The sequence below is a fragment of the Zeugodacus cucurbitae genome, chromosome 6, assembly GCF_028554725.1.
Source record: "Zeugodacus cucurbitae isolate PBARC_wt_2022May chromosome 6, idZeuCucr1.2, whole genome shotgun sequence".
NCBI lineage: Eukaryota > Metazoa > Arthropoda > Insecta > Diptera > Tephritidae > Zeugodacus > Zeugodacus cucurbitae.
Window position 1 is genome coordinate 46,376,757 of NC_071671.1, and position 16,042 is coordinate 46,392,798.

General features: G+C 34.6%; 2 protein-coding genes across 3 annotated transcripts; both read right to left on the minus strand.

Moving 5' to 3' along the window:
- Positions 1 to 756: 756 nt before the first annotated feature.
- LOC105209885 (uncharacterized) lies at positions 757 to 14,674 on the minus strand. The gene is made up of 10 exons (XM_054233482.1): positions 14,246 to 14,674; positions 11,979 to 13,129; positions 11,698 to 11,836; positions 11,471 to 11,594; positions 8,419 to 9,310; positions 8,196 to 8,352; positions 2,303 to 2,341; positions 1,316 to 2,229; positions 1,079 to 1,223; positions 757 to 1,022 (listed from the first exon to the last, which is right to left on the minus strand). Exons 1-10 carry the CDS (start codon positions 14,268 to 14,270, stop codon positions 901 to 903), a joined length of 3,708 nt encoding a protein of 1,235 aa, XP_054089457.1. The 5' UTR covers positions 14,271 to 14,674; the 3' UTR covers positions 757 to 900.
- Positions 7,880 to 9,582, minus strand: LOC114803688 (serpin B3). Of its 2 annotated transcripts, XM_054235285.1 has the most exons (5): positions 9,500 to 9,582; positions 9,407 to 9,439; positions 8,419 to 9,326; positions 8,196 to 8,352; positions 7,880 to 8,128 (listed from the first exon to the last, which is right to left on the minus strand). In XM_054235285.1, exons 2-5 carry the CDS (start codon positions 9,420 to 9,422, stop codon positions 8,016 to 8,018), a joined length of 1,194 nt encoding a protein of 397 aa, XP_054091260.1. In that variant the 5' UTR covers positions 9,423 to 9,439; positions 9,500 to 9,582; the 3' UTR covers positions 7,880 to 8,015. The 2 variants fall into 2 exon arrangements, with proteins under 2 accessions (XP_054091260.1, XP_028894671.1); XM_029038838.2 differs by having other exon boundaries at positions 7,882 to 8,128; positions 9,407 to 9,573.
- Positions 14,675 to 16,042: the final 1,368 nt, after the last annotated feature.

The following is a 16,042-nucleotide window of genomic DNA, read 5'->3' on the forward strand; positions in this document are numbered from 1 at the left end:
GTCTAAGAAAAGGCGTTATTTGCAATTGAATTATAACATAAATTACATTTTTTAAATCAATTATTTCCAACCAATGTGCGGTGTTCAATCAATTGGGTAGTTTAAGAGCGTTTGTTCGATCTACGAAATTAATTTGTATAATATCTTCAGTAGTTGTTAGATTTATAAAACTTTTATTTCAACTAAAATACGCGAAAATAAGTTTTATAATATTTCGTGAGTGAATCAAGCTTCATAACCCAGTTTTAGATTGACGAGTGACAACAAAAAGTTGACAGTCCTTTAATGTACAGCTGGCCACTGATAGATGGAAAATATCTTGAGGATTATTCGCATTCCAAATTCTTATTTAGCTAAAGATGTACGTGTACATTTTAAACATGTCAAGGGACTCGCTGTAATTGTAGATAATAGGTTGCTTTTCTATATAATGGAAAGTTTAGGTTAATTAAAGTAGAAGATCTTGAAAAAAGTGCCGTGATTCCGGGTTTAGTTATTATTGCAATCCTTTTTTATGAATCTATTATCAATTCCTTGGGTACAACTAGCTGAAGTTAACGTTAGCTATTAATATTCTCAAAACCGTTAAGTAATAACTTTTATTATTAGTAGCGGCAATCTAACACTATCTGAGCTCCGCTTTAAAGTTAATTTCTCAGTTGAATTATTATTTTAATTGAAAATAAATCTTTTAATTTGGCTTTACAGATCGATTTCTCTCTGTCACATAAATATAAAAAATGATAACAAAATTAATATAATCTCTATATTTATTTAAAAGTAAATCGAGTAATATATATTGTATATATATAATCGTGCAGAAACCGCTGTTGAAAGCATTCTCGTTATCTCCAAAATGTTTGATAATTACACCATACAACCATCACCGACATAAATTCATTAAACATTATGTGTAACATGGCCCATGAAAATAATAGAGTCCTCATGTTTAATGGCAAAAATGAAAGGATGATCCACTTCCAAAGATTTTGGGCGAGAGAAGGTCAAGAAGCTCTTAATGCCTAAAAATATATTTAAATCGTACAACAATTTTTACAAAATCACAAAAAGTTTTTACCTCCGGATTCCAATGAGGGCACTGAACCGTCCTCGGTAACTTCCACATAAGCCTTATGGTTAGCACTATTGATATAATGACTGACGAACATGCGGTACATATGGCCGAAATCCCCTTGTCGTGTAAACATAGTGGTGATACCGAGCTGAAATGATAAGAATTTTATTCGTTTACTATATGTATAGTATATACATATCTGAAAATCCAAAATAAAAGTTTCGAGATACAAGAACTTACCTTACGGAAAGGTTCCTCTAGACTGACACCAAATTCAAAACCGAATTTAGGTAAACGCAACTCAATCTTCTGTGAGCTCAAGCGAGTATCCACCAGTCCAACCAAATTCTTACCGACCAAACGTTGTATGAGACTGGATAAACCGTTCATTTGGTTCGGCAGCAACACTAACATTGAGTATTCAGTATTTTGATATGGCAACTCGATTACCTTTGCATCCAGTTCATTTACTTCGCCATAACGGAAATTATTTACAGTCCACATCATATCCACATTCACTGAACGCCGACCACCGGACGAAAATTCACGACGTTCTGTCTTACCAGCCTTGAAGGCATTCAACCAGGGCGCACTATAGGCGATGCCATTCACCATCACACCTTCCGTTAGATCGTTTAACTGTTGTGGTTGTAGTATGTTGGTGACTTTATTTAGAGTTTTCTGTTGCGCTTCTTTGCTAATGCGGTCGGCGGTGCGTTTATTGTAAGGTGGATGAAAATCGGCTGTTTCGAGATCCGAATCGAAACTACGACGTGCGACGTCACGGAAATTGGCCTTGAATTCCAGATTCTCATTTATGTAAATTTTATTGAACAAACGCAAATTGTTGCTGCGTGTGAAGGCATTTTGAAAAGCGCTAAAACGACGCACCACTTCATCGGAATTGGCCGAACCCAGGCGTATGCCCGTTTGTATTTCGCTGGCCGTGCGTCCTTTTGCGCCGTAGAAGGCCAAAGCCATGGCGGTTTGTATGGCTGCAGGCGAGATCACAACATTTTCACCCAAATGATTCGCGGCGACAGCCTGATAGATATCGGCAGCAAAGAGATTGCGTTCAGTAGCTTCACTTTGAGTGCCTAGAGTGGCGGCATGCGCGAGCAGGCAGCCGCTGAGCGTGACCCAAGCGGTCAAAACTACGTAGATGATAATTTACCTTGAGTATTTGTATTGATTTCAAAATTATTGGTGTATTTTTTTTTCACTTACATAATAGTGATTTCATGCTGTGCGCGGTGTCTGTATTCAATTAAGACTCGATTGTAACGATTAGCAACGCTGAAGCTCCGAACTCTTGTTATGTTAGTTTAAGACTAAATGCTTGGTACAAATTTCGTATTTCTCGCGGCACTGACGCATATATTTAATTCGTCAAAGAATTAGGCTAGCGGCGACTGATTAGTAATGAGAAAATTGCTACACTGGGAAAAATTTATTGATCGGTTTTTATTATGTTTCCACACCTGCTTATAATCGGGAATGTTTTTATATTGAAGTAATTTAATCAGATTTTCAGATATTATGTGGAATTCTAAAAAAAAACCTCACCATCGTTCATCTACCGTCCACAACCTATCTAATTCCAAATTCATGGTTCGATAATCCGCAGTCGTGTGACTGGTAATTGGTCAGTTCGACATCGTAAAGCTTCTTTTCGTTTTTGAGAGACTTAAAGCTCTGATATTTTGCGAAAAATCCGTTAACTATTTCGACCCTAAGGTTTTCAAGAAATATGTTTCTATAATTTTTTCAAGTGTAGACACTCTCTATAACGTCCATAGCTGTCTATTTACGAAACTAATTAACAACTTTGTTTAAGTGACTGAGAAAAGCTTAAATGCGAACTCAAATCAGTTTGCATGTATGAATATGTGTATATATATATATATATAAATGTAGATATGTATATATAAAATTATTTTTATATGTGTAAATATGTATGTTTGTGTACTTTGTTTATGATTAGTGCAATTTTCGCTAAAGAAAAAACAAACAAATTAACAATCATGAGCTTATCAGTAAACAAATGAGCATATTTAAATACATACACACACACACACACACTTCTGTAAATATTTACGTATTTCGTTTGCTCTTGTATGTCGCTGAAAGAATTTTGTATAAATCAGCCTCTAAATTTATTTCGCTGAATAACAAAGCGTAACATTTTGACCCGTGTCTTTTTTCTTATTCATCAGCTGATAATCCACCGCGTTAACCAAGCATACATTTGATGTGGTATTCTATATGTATTTAATGTGTATTATTTACGCGTTGAGTTTCAAAAGAGAGAGAAACTAAGCTGTAGTTTATACAACAAACTTAAGATGTGTGTACTTAGGTTAGGGAAGATAGTTCATAGATAACACTTCAGTTAATATAAGGTCTAATAAAATTCAATTAATTTGGCATCAAATAAAGGTAATGTCATAATACACTCTCATAGAAACAGTCGTTCCTATTGGGAAAAAAATGAAAAAATCGATTTTTAGAATTTTCTCATGAGGCGATTTTCTTCACCAACAAAATCATTCACCAGCCTGGTGTTATTCTAATGGAACACAACATCCCTCTTACTGGCAGCAGCTGGCCGCTTTTGGCTGATTTCAATCTTCAGATTGTCCAATTGTTGACAGTTCAAGTCCAAAGGTCATATGTAGTAGAGGATTTCTTGCCAATCTCACTAAAAATATAGCAAAACCTTACAGAGCTTTAATCCTGCCTTTACGATCTTTACAATCATCATCACATCACCAGCAACCACCAGCTTCAGAAATCGATAGATTTAGTTGAGAAGAGGCTTTTTTTGTTTTACCTCGTGAGACACCCATACATCAAGCTTCTTGCGTGTTTTATTTGACCAGCAAATTAAGCTATAGCTTATTTTGTATGTAAGACTTAGCCAACATAATTATGTTGGCTTGTCATAAGCTATCATAGCTTGTATATTGAACTAGAGGCATTGCCAGTTCATCGGTTTTTTTTTCATTCACAATAGTTGGGTTTTTTTTCCAAAAAAATGTAGTTGGCAATAGCGAGAAACCCCATTTTGACAGATAAAAATGTAAACAAACCAAAATTTTAAATTCTATCGAACTTTATCCATATTTATTTAGACCATCCCGGATCTAATAATGATTGTAGATTCCTTAAAAACCTCAGAATATTATAGAAAAGCGGTAAACACTTATTTTATTTGTTTCAAATAAGTTACATTTCAGCTGAGAGTTCGGGCCCGCATTGCCAACACAATTCATTTTTAAGCGAAGATATGAAATAAGCTAAATGCGTTTTATTTGTCCATGATTTAGCTATTAGCTTGTGGTGGTCAAATAAAACACGCCTATTATTGTAATTGTTTCTGATTGTTTTCTGGTGCACATTTCTGAGAACAAAATTATCTGAACAGAATCGACGAAATCGAAACCAACGGAATCAATACCATAAACACTGTATACATTTTCAACCACTTTGTTTGCCTTTCCGCAATTGGCTTAAACCCAGTATATGTTGTTAAGAATCTATCGAAGTCGAATAAATTAAAAGTTCACTGATATTTGGAACATAACAAATACACCGGAATCTGTTCGTTTTGACGAAAAAAATAGTGAAAAAATAGTCAATTAAAGCCACATAATTCTTCTCAATATTGAAGTATAATCAAATAATCATTTGTTCATTAGTTATGAAGGCCAGAAATATACGATTTTTCAAGTATCAAATTTATAAAAACGAATTAAATAAAATGGTTTTTGTATTGAAAAGACATTGCGAAAACCTAAAATATGACATTATAATACGATAATCTAAAATTTTATTTGTTAACTAGTGTAAAACTGCACTAAAATATGCATTTATGACGACGTTGAAAATCTTGATTTTCTAAACAATATTATAAATTTCCAAGAAGTTGTCTATTCATGTTTTTATTCTTACGAACTGTGTATAATTCATACATACATTTATACATAAAAGTGTTTATTTAACAATTTCATTCTGTTCGAGAGACAAATGCGGAAGCATATTGTTAATGAACCCATTCTCTCTTTAAGCACGTTGTCATTTAGTTTGCGCTCGCTAGCGCTCTTACAGCAATCCCTGTAGGAAAACCATGTAGCTTGTTCGTGAATATTAAATATTGTTGTTGTATTTAAATGAGAAAATAGGTAGCAAATGCATAAAAATCTCATTCCCAGTTTGGTTAATAGTGTAGAAGATTTCGCGAAGAACATATAGAATGCACTTTTTTTATATTTTAATGAGATTTTAGATACTTGAAGCAGATTATTTTGAGTTGAAACTTATTATTATTATTTTTTATTTTGAAGAGAGAACTCATTATATTTAAACTTCATTCCCTTCCCTTCGCATTTGTTCTAAAATAATTACATAATATATTTTATAAAAAAATATGGCTTAATATAAAAATTATTTTCTCTTAATTTTTTCGAAATTCTGTTTTGATTGACAACTTAAGTAGTTTTTATAATTTTATACTGCTAGAATCAATATTCATAAAATTCTTGTAATATATTTTTAAATTGCCCATTAATTACAATTTCTATATTTTATAAAAATATATTAAATTTATTTAAAAAAAATTATAATAAAAATATCGAATTTAAATTATTTATTAAATTAAGTGTAAGCTTTAAAGATTAAAAAAGTGTACATGTATTGTATATATTTCTAGTTACTTAATTCATTTCCACATTCCAAGAGTTATGAATTTCCTTCAAGGTCTTTGTTGCAGTAAGAGCAATGCGCATATCATAACTTGTATATCCCCTCAATACGCTTGTGATCAATACATTGATCGGATAAAGAGTGGAATTTATTAATAGAAAGAGTAAAATATTTAACCGGAATATTTAAGCACACACAATCTAAGCTGTTTGTTTATTAAGCAAACATCTCTGACTGAAACAGCGTGTATTTGCGAATTCCCAGTTTGGTGCTCGCCTACAAGTCTAATCTGAAATGGATACACCTTTAAACGTGACTGACAGCACCTTTACAGAGCTGGAGGAGGAAAAACAGAGGCTTCACATTACAACTAAGGAACCGAGCCTTACACCACGCTTCGTGGACACCGCAAAGACACCAGTAACTGATGGACTTATAGACGATAGCGTAATTGTGTCTTGTTTGGAATGCTGTTTCATCAGTGATGCCGTTACAGAAAATGATGATGTTGACTATTTTTGTTGTTGCTTCGATTAAAAATAAAAACAATTTAGCTATGTATTTTTGTAAGCAATTTTTATTATTTTTATAAATAAAATTTGAAATTACAAAACAAAAATCATTAAATTTTTGTAATTTTATTTTTCATTATCATGTCATGGAATTGTAATTGTTTAGCTTTATCTTTTATCTCATAAACAATGTAATAATGATGAAATTATATAAAGAAGAGCCCATCAGAGTAAACTTGTTATAAGCTGAGATAAAAAGTTGTATATTAGATTTGGCTTATTTAAGAGAAGTCTGTTTTATATTGGCATGATCTTCTCCATAAAAGAAGTCAATCTAAGAGTGACATAAGCTTTAGAAACCCGTATATTAAATATTTCATGCTTTGGAGAACTTTTTTAACTTAACTTAAAGGTTATGAATCTGCTTCCCTGGCAACTTTTGACTCATTATAATCAAAGCCTCTTATTTTGTTCTCTAAATTTTGTTAGAGAACATGTGTATAATTTACCGTATACGTATGTAGGTAGGCCACTTGATTCTCAGAGATTTTTGTTCTATGATTATTATTCAAATTCGATTTTATTACAATAAATATCTTCAATTCGTCAAGCGTTGGAGATTAACCAATGATAACACACGATATCAGATGTTCAAACACAAAGTTTTCCCTTGAGCTATTCACAATGTACAAGTGATCTAAAATATGTACAACAAAACTTATCGAATTCAATTTGTTGTTGCTTTTCCATGCATATCCCATATCATCAAATACAATATTATGAGATCTATAAAAGATTCCAAACAGTAGATGATTTTCAAATTATGTGGAATTCCAAATTTGCTATTCTTTGAGTTAAGTTAGGTCATATTTGATTTCCTCTCACACTATTATGTCCTCGTTGAATAATGTTTGATATGAGCAACTTCCGCCACATCGTCACCATATCAGACAGTGACCACCGCTAGTAGGGTTCTTATGTCTTTCCTTTTAAATTTCAGTATTCAAAGCTCTATCTACAACATGTTTGTCGATTAACTATCTTCACATAGCCTCCAAGTGGTCGAAAATTTGTTTTGAGAAGACACTACCCCCACTCATTTGTCCTCGGGTTTGCATCCGTCTATCTTCGAATCTTAGTCTACCTTCCCCTTATCCCACGCCTCTCTAAAGTAGAAGAGAGTCGAGAGAGGAACTCTTTGTTCAGAGCTTAATTTAGATTTCCTTCTAAAGGATTACGAAAGTCCGTGATATTTAATTTGATATTTAAAGTTGTTGTATTATTTTAAGAAATATTCTCTAGTATTTTAAATCCGCTTTTTATTCTTTCGAAGCAATTTTGGCACATTTTTTAAAGCCGTTCGGTTTAATTATGAGAAACCAATTTTAAATTCATCAGTCTTTTCATCTTGTATCAAAAAACGATAATTAAGCATCTTCCTACAGATATGAGAGATCAAAAACAAGTACTCGGGTATCATGGACGATTTGACTTCGATTCAATGCCAAAAAACTTGAGTCAACTAGATGAGGAACGATTCATCTCTTCTCCTGCAACACTCAAAAGAAATTCGGGAAAGTTTTAACTTAACAAAATAAATTGTCAAGTTGTGTAGTTTATTGTGTTTAACGACAAGTATTGGAACTTAAGTTCTTTATTAGACCTTTTCCATTATTTTTAAAATATGAAATTTTAAATTTATTATTTCTTCTCATTTGTTTTACTCAAACATTCACAATGTGTCCAGCCATTAGAACGGCTACCTCAGATTTGATTATGAAGTAAAACGGATGATTCACGACTAGCTGCATGGGGCGTCTAAAAAAACCGCTTAGTGCTAAAGAATAGAGATTATAAAAATCAGCAAACAAACTTTTCGTTATATTTCTAACAAACAAACTTACAAAATTCATCTTCAGCAGTCGGCGCACCGCCGTACTCATCTACGCGCCAGATCGCTTTATGTGGCACATTCGTCACAGCTGGTGAGCGTGTATTGAAAAACGAGGAGAACATGTGTGTGAATTTCGTTTCGCCATCGAAAATGCGTGCGAAGCCCAACTGAAAGGTGCAATAAATTTATTAAAAATTTCCGAAAGCGGTATACAAAAACCAAATGCAACTAACCGCACTCAAAGCGCTTTTCAGATCCACATCATATTCGACGCGAAATTTCGGCAACGTCAGAACGATTTTCTGCTCGCTCAATTGCGCCTCGAGCTTGGTGAGATCTTCATGCAAGAGTTGCACTTCGAGTTTTCCCAAACCATCCATTTGATTGGGCAAAAGCAGCCACAATTTCAGTGTCTCATTCGCATATGGCAACTCCACCAGCTTGGCATCCAAATGTGTCAAATCGGCATAGCGAAATTTGTGGGTCACAAACATGCAATCGACTAATTTATGTTGCACGCGATCGGTAAAGAAATTCAATTTCTCCGTCTCCTTTACATTGAAACCCACCGCCCATGGCGCGTGAAATACCGCCGCAGAGGCCAAGACAAAGCGTTCACGCAATTCGGCCAATTTAGGGCTGACCACCTCACCGCAACTGTAGTTGGACTGTTGCAGGAACCAATAGTTGAGCTCATCAACGCTTTTACGATTGAAATCGACCATTTGAGTTGGTGTTTCGAAATGCTTTGCCATTTCCACGAACTCATCTTGAAATTTGAATAATACATGTTCCTGCACATAGATGGCGCTCAGCAGGCGCGCTTTCGCTTGAGCTTGTGTCTTCACCGAACCCAATAGCAGTGACATATTCAGTGTGGCAGTGGGCTTGCGCTCCGTTTGCGACAAATGCAAGGCGGCGCGTAGTGCGGCAGCCTCCTGTTCGTTGGTGCCGTACGTGAGCAGCGTGAGTAACGCCTGCACGAGCACGGGCGAAAGGAGCACATTCTGCGCAGGTGATTGCAGACCCAACGCCGTGCTGAGCGTCAAGGCAAAGCGATCGCTGGCGAGCTTCGCAGTGAGCGCCGGTGCGGTGGCTGTGATCGTCTGCAGCACGAAAATACAGCTGAGTGCAACGAAGACTGTTGAAAAGCGAGATGAGGGTTAATATAAAGTATTTGGTTTTAAGTTTAATTCTATATCTTATTTAATTTGAACTTACATGGCCTCAAAATCATTTCGATTAGTTAATTATTTGGAAAGTCTAACAGCGCAAGTGGTAAAGACAAGTACCGAAAATTTTTCTTTAAGAATGTGTATTCTTTAACATCTACTTGTTGACTGAATTCTTTTCATGTAGCTCTGTTCAGTTTTTGCCATTAACTAAATTTTGACTAGATAATGCCTCCATACATACATCTGTATTTACATAATAAAGCTAAGATTAGTATTCTCGCAAGTACAGTGTGGCTCTAAAGTCCAACGACTAACAGGAACTTTCGATAGACATTTTGATAAAGACAAAAGTTAGTTTCATCACTCAACTAAATTAATTAATAAATAATGCAATTCAGGAAAAATAGAGTTTGTGTTTCTCTGGAACTAATACTTTACCGGTATTTTCAATAACTATATCTCACATATTTTATAATGTTTATCTTCAAATTAAGCTCCGTTTGAGTCAATTTCCATATACAGTTGAACTTCCATAACTCGAACTTTTGAAGTAGCAATAGTAGGCAACTTTCATACAAATTTCCTTCCATAAATCAAACTTTTCGACCAGAGCATAATACAAAATTTAAAATATTTCTATCGAGGTAGAATTTTTAATCTATATCTTATGTGTTCGCCTACATAAGATATTAATTAAAAAAGTATGATATTACACTTATAAATTGCATAAATCATGTAACAAAGGCATGGAATGCAAGCGTCAAGAGCCAAACAATACCAAACTGCAACAAACAAAATTCAGAATACATGTTTTAACGTATGAACATACAATTTTTTGCGAATTAAATAAATAAAACCTATATTTTATTGCGTTTTGAAAAATTATATTTTTTTAATGAAAATTCTATAACTCGAAGTCTCTCTAACTCGAAGTTTTTTTTGGGGATTATGGTGATTCGAGTTAGAGAAGTTCCACTGTACTATACATTTTTATCATTTTCTATACACCGCTCTGGGTCTTGGCCAAGAGAGCTTTTTATTCCTTTGAGCACATCTTTTGCGATTTCAATCGACTCTTACTCTCTTATCGAATGCTTCAGCCTTGACATAAAAAAAGATTACAAAAACTGATAAAGCGACTTCTCCGATATTATTATGGCGATTCTTTAGCCTAACATATTCGAAATTTTCTTCCTTTTTTTTAACATGATTGAAAAACAATTGTAAGGAACAAATTTTGGCGGTCCCTTTCTTTTGTCGTTATTATGTCTAGTTTTCAGATCTTTAGATATGATTAAATCAAGTTGGGAACATTTTTTAGTGAATAAATCAATCCTATCAAGTCAAGTTCTTCCAAGAATGTCTCCAGATATTCGGGTAACGTTACCAATTTAGTAAAACAAAGTATATGTTCCTGTTATATTATTATTTTATTTTGAAAGTGATCGGTTCTATCCCCCCGCTTCGTTAGAGATAAGACGACTCACCACTCTGTAGATTCTAGGCTCGAACGCAGCCGTTAAGAGGACTTTCAAACGACAATGAGTTCCGGTCTTTATTTTTAACCCGTGTTTGTCAGCCTCTGCGTTTTTTTTATTCTATAAAATATATTTATAGTGACTTGAATATATGAGAGAAGACACTTCCGAAAAAAAAACAATGTTTTCACTTCCGTTTCTTTAATCAATCAAATCGGTTTACAAACTTTTGTTTAACACTGTAACAGAAAAAGCACACAACAGAGCTGCTCTCCGTGTTTTGCTCATCATTTGAAGATGATTTTCTTATCACCAAATATAAATAAAAATATTACTATATAGATTTGTTGATAAAAAAAGTTTTATTGGAAAGCTCTTAGAAGCTTGTAACTACTGCACATCATACATATTTCAATGAGTATTTTTTTTTTAAACATTCCAGCTTCCTATTCTTCATCTTCTAACTGGAAACTTCTGGCGTAGTTTCATTCTATTTTTTTTACAATTTTATAAAAAATGACGCATAACGTCATTGTTACATATATATATATATGTATATATAAATTAATATTACGAGTGAAGATGTTATAAGTCTTAAGAGTTGTATGTATATAGATAATTATATTTTTTACTAGATTTTAACGACATGCCCAATGAATAAGACAGCTTGCGGACTACGTATGGCGAACATAAATGGATGATCAGCCGTGAAGCGGATGATGCGATTGGGCAGTGAGAGCGGTATTAGCTTGATAACTGTAATGAGACAAGAGCGTAGAGTTAAAATTTTTGCGTTTAGAATTATGCTGCAATTTCTACACTTTAGAAGAATTTTTAAAATATATTATCGATTACTTACAGGACGCTGCTGCCGCTTCTGAGCCCGCCTCATTGACATTGAGGAAGGCCTTGTGCTGCACTTGCGACACAACAGCCGACTCTTGATAGAAGAAGCCTTTCAAACTAGCGTTTTCGTTGAAAAGATCCGTGATTCCAAGCTAAAATTTTAAAGACAAAATACATTTTATTCAAGAAAACTTTTATTAGTTTATATAACGGGTCAGAAGTGAGAGTCCATTGAGACTCAAGCCAATCTTAGCTATCACTTTCATAGAAATCCTTATAGCCACCACAACTCACCTGATTTAGAGGGCGCCTCATGTCAATATCAAAGTCAATGCTGAATTTAGGTATTCTTATTGTGACCGTCTCCAAACGCATACGCGCCGATAAACTCTTCAAATCGACATCATTCAAACGCTGCTCCATGTCTGCCAAACCATCAGGCTTGTTCGGCAGCAAAATCATCATCGATATATTCGAGTTTGCATATTTCAACTCTACACCGGTTGCGTCCAATTCCGGAAATTCACCATAGTTGAATGAGTCATCACTATACATCATATCGACAGACACTGCACGCTGGGGCGTCACATAGAATTTCTGCTTCTCCGTGTCACGCGTAGAGAACTCCTTCGCCCACTTGGCCTTAAAGTGTATCGCATTGACGAGCATCGCCTGCGTTTGCGCATCCAATTGCGCCGGCACGACCAGTTCGCGTATAATATTTTGCGTCTTCTGCGCCACCCAATTGTTAATAGAAGCCGCCGCAAACGGCGATCTAAAGTCGATCGCCTCAATTTCGCTGTTGAAATTACTTGCTAATTCCTGTACGTTCCGTAGCAGTGTCTTCTCTCGGCTATGATACATTTTATTCGCCATCACCAGCTGTACATTGCCTGCGTTCAATTGTGTCCTCAGTTTTTGGAAGAACGCAACCGTGTCCCGATTGTTGGCGTGCAGTCCGAGCGCATTCCGAATCTGATTATAGGTCTCTCCATCGGCGCCGATGGAAACGAATGCCAATAACAATTGCAAGGATATGGGCGAATAGACGACATTTCGCTGTGACAATGGACCGGCGATTACTTTGAAAAGATTCGCATTGAATTTATTGGGCGCATATGTGTTTGGAAGATTAGTCCCTGCCGGTTTCGAGTTGCTCCAAACGGGTTTCTGTGTGTCCCTTGTCGGCGCTGTGCCGGGACGAGGACGAGCTTGTGGATAATTCGTTGATGTCGGAAACCGTGGGCTAACCGATGATCGTGATGCTATATTTGGCGCTGGTACTTGTCCAAAATTATTCGGGTACAGCAATGACGTTCTTTGATAATCGGCTTGTGTTACCGCTATCCTTGTGGTGTAAGTTGCTAACCTAGGTGTACTCGTTCGCTGCTGCGTCTCGTACGGGTAATACGATTGTGCCGTCGCGCAGACAATCAGTAAAGCAACTAAAAAATATGGAAAATTTATTTGAATTAAACAAAATTTATATTACAAATAAATAAATGTATATTTTGCACTTTATTCCAAGCAAAAGCTTTGTGCATAAGAAATCACATTTCGTCGACATGCCGTTATATTTACTGATGACGTGCGCTATGGCAAAACGGTTGTGGTTACAGTTAATCTCACATTATCAGTTATTTCGTTATAACCCTCGTATACTGGGACATAAACTCATGGAGCACTGATCAGCACATCAACACTTAAATCTTCGAAAACACCAATTACATGATAATAATATTTTTGTAATATTTTTTGAATTGCATTCAATGTGCGAATATTTGCGATAACCTTTATTTAGTCTCAATCTCTCTCTCTCTCTGTCTTATCTATCTCTCTCATAAAGACTTTTAATTGGAAAAAATTTGGTTCTGAACTGAGAAAAAAGATTTAAAGTTAACAGTGCCTTCGTTAATCGTAAAAATATGTGTATCGTACCTCGACACGAAAGATGAAACTTTCCTGTGTATTGTCAGTACAAAGCCCTACCAATACTTTGAAGGACTTCATTTATAGGGCTTAGGGGAATTCATGTTGGTGCTCTCAATTTTTTAAACTGTTTTCAAATCGACGTTTAATTATATTGCGCTTCATTTCGAATCCTTTTGAATTCATAGTAGAAACTGGTTAATTAAGCCCTCTTTTGCTATTGAAATTTATCTCCTGGTATCTACTCCTAATATAATAGAATTTACACATTTTTATTTTTACACACAAATGGTAAAAGACTTTTCTTCGTCACTCTTATAACAAATCAGATCGGTTCTCTTATAATGATGATTGTAATTTTCATCTATTCGACTTTATTGAAGAATACCATAGACATACATATGTACAATACTCGATTAGATTGAAATAAGTATTAGAATGTCCGACTCATTCCATCCATCCTTATCAACAACGAAAAACATTATTTTTCTATAATATAAGTATATCCGAATATTTATCTGATATTTCCACTAAGCGGGGTTTTTTGCCATTCGCGAATGTGATTACTCACCAAGCACACACTTTTTGAAATTTATAATGACTTCTAATTAGATATAGAATATTATGCTTACGAAAAATCCCCTGCATTGTGAACATTGTACTTTTTTGTTTGTTTTGTATTGTATTTTAACACTCTCTGTATACACCTGGTCAGTCTTCAATAAGATAAAAGTTGCTCTCTACAGCGGATTTTCCAGTTTCAGTTCACTCGTCACTTATGTTATTCACTACTTGATAAATGCGTTAACCGGCCGTGCGCAAGTCGTTCTCGTGTATTTTATCTCTGTGTTGTGGTTAAAGAGTTCTCATGTACTCTACTTGTACATATGTATTTGCAGCGATATTTTTTGCAATTTTATTTTTACTTGTATCTTTTTTTATGATTATTTTTGAGTTTGACTACCAGTTCTTGATCGCGCAAAAAATTCTCGTACGCGCGTATCGAAAGTTTTGTTCGTTGCGGCTGCTAAGGCGAAGCAGCACTGATCGTGCTTTCAATCGATTTGTACTATATAAACCGCGTTCAAAGAGCGATCTTCATCGTTTTGAATGCGCTCTGCTGGTTTTGCGGCTGGCAGTCTTTATTCGTGGCTCTTTATTTTTTATCATCACAATTTGTTTTGTTCGTCGCCGAATTACTCGTCGGATTACTCGCTGGTTTGTACGAGAGCGATCAACTGTTATTTGAGCCTTTTTGAGAATAACTCTTCCTGGTAATATTCCTAGGATTTGCATATGCTCTATGCACGGTTTTCGCAATGAAATTAACAATTCGAAAAGCGGATCTGATAAGACGTCTAGAGCTTTGCCATTTGTAATGAGTGTAATATATATTAAATTCTATAATTTATTATTTATTAGTAAGAACAGATATGTAATTAGCTTTTGTGGTTTAAGAGTTGTATAGAGTAGACGTGAGGTTAACTTTACGAACGTATCTCAGCATTCGAGAGTTATCCAGTAAAGCTTAGTGACTTACCAACAGAACTTACCAAAATTGGTTCATAAATGTATCCTACTATAGCCATGGATCCATGTGTACTTTCTCTAACCCTCATGCAACCATAATGTTTATCGCACTTTTGGCAATACTTTGTTCGAGATATCTTTAGAAAAATGTTCGGTCTTGTGCAATAAAAACTAAATATATTGACATTCAGCTAAAGGATCCGAAGACGTACATATATATCTTTAACATTTGATTTTATACTGTGCTGTATACGTAATAATACGTGAAATAAGTTCTCAGAATCGTGTCTCAGCTGTCAAGTAGTATTATACATTCCTTGAAGAAAATACCTTTAGCGAATTTCATAGGGGATTTTTCGTTAGCGCATATTTCTTATTCATAAAATGAAAGCATTATTTTTAGTAATAGTTAAGAATAATCTCCGATTCAAAAGTGTAATAAAATTATTTAATCTGTAAACGTGACGACGATTCGTTTTAAAAACAAAACGATTCAGTCGAAAATGTCAAATTCTTGGAATACATAATTTCTGTGAAATGCCTGAAATAAATAAAATATATTTCTTTAGTATGCAACAGATAAGCCACCAAATATGTGCTTGTATAGAATTAAGGAGAAGTTGGGAAATTCCCAAAGAACATCTACAAACGACGATTGAATATAATTTCAAAACAAGAACCTAATCATTTCATTAAAATACATTATTATATACTTGTACATACATACATACATATTAAAATTATTAATATACATATATTAAAGCTTTCGAAATCTTTGCCTATACGGTAATGCAGTGCTTAGTTGTAGAAATTTTGCAAATAATCAACAACCTTTCTCAAATTATTTTTCAAGAAAACAATGTATTCCACCTCTCCTTTTTACTATTATTTATTCAAAT

Coding starts and splice junctions, on each gene's coding strand:
- LOC114803688 (XM_054235285.1), bottom strand. Junction 8,353..8,418: donor TGAAAAGCGCTTTGAGTGCG/GTTAGTTGCATT, acceptor TGCACCTTTCAG/TTGGGCTTCGCACGCATTTT. Junction 8,129..8,195: donor GACTGCTGAAGATGAATTTT/GTAAGTTTGTTT, acceptor TCTATTCTTTAG/CACTAAGCGGTTTTTTTAGA.
- LOC105209885 (XM_054233482.1), bottom strand. CDS start 14,270: ATGTTCACAATGCAGGGGATTTTTC. Junction 11,837..11,978: donor TGAGGCGCCCTCTAAATCAG/GTGAGTTGTGGT, acceptor TTAAAATTTTAG/CTTGGAATCACGGATCTTTT. Junction 1,224..1,315: donor TAGAGGAACCTTTCCGTAAG/GTAAGTTCTTGT, acceptor TTATCATTTCAG/CTCGGTATCACCACTATGTT.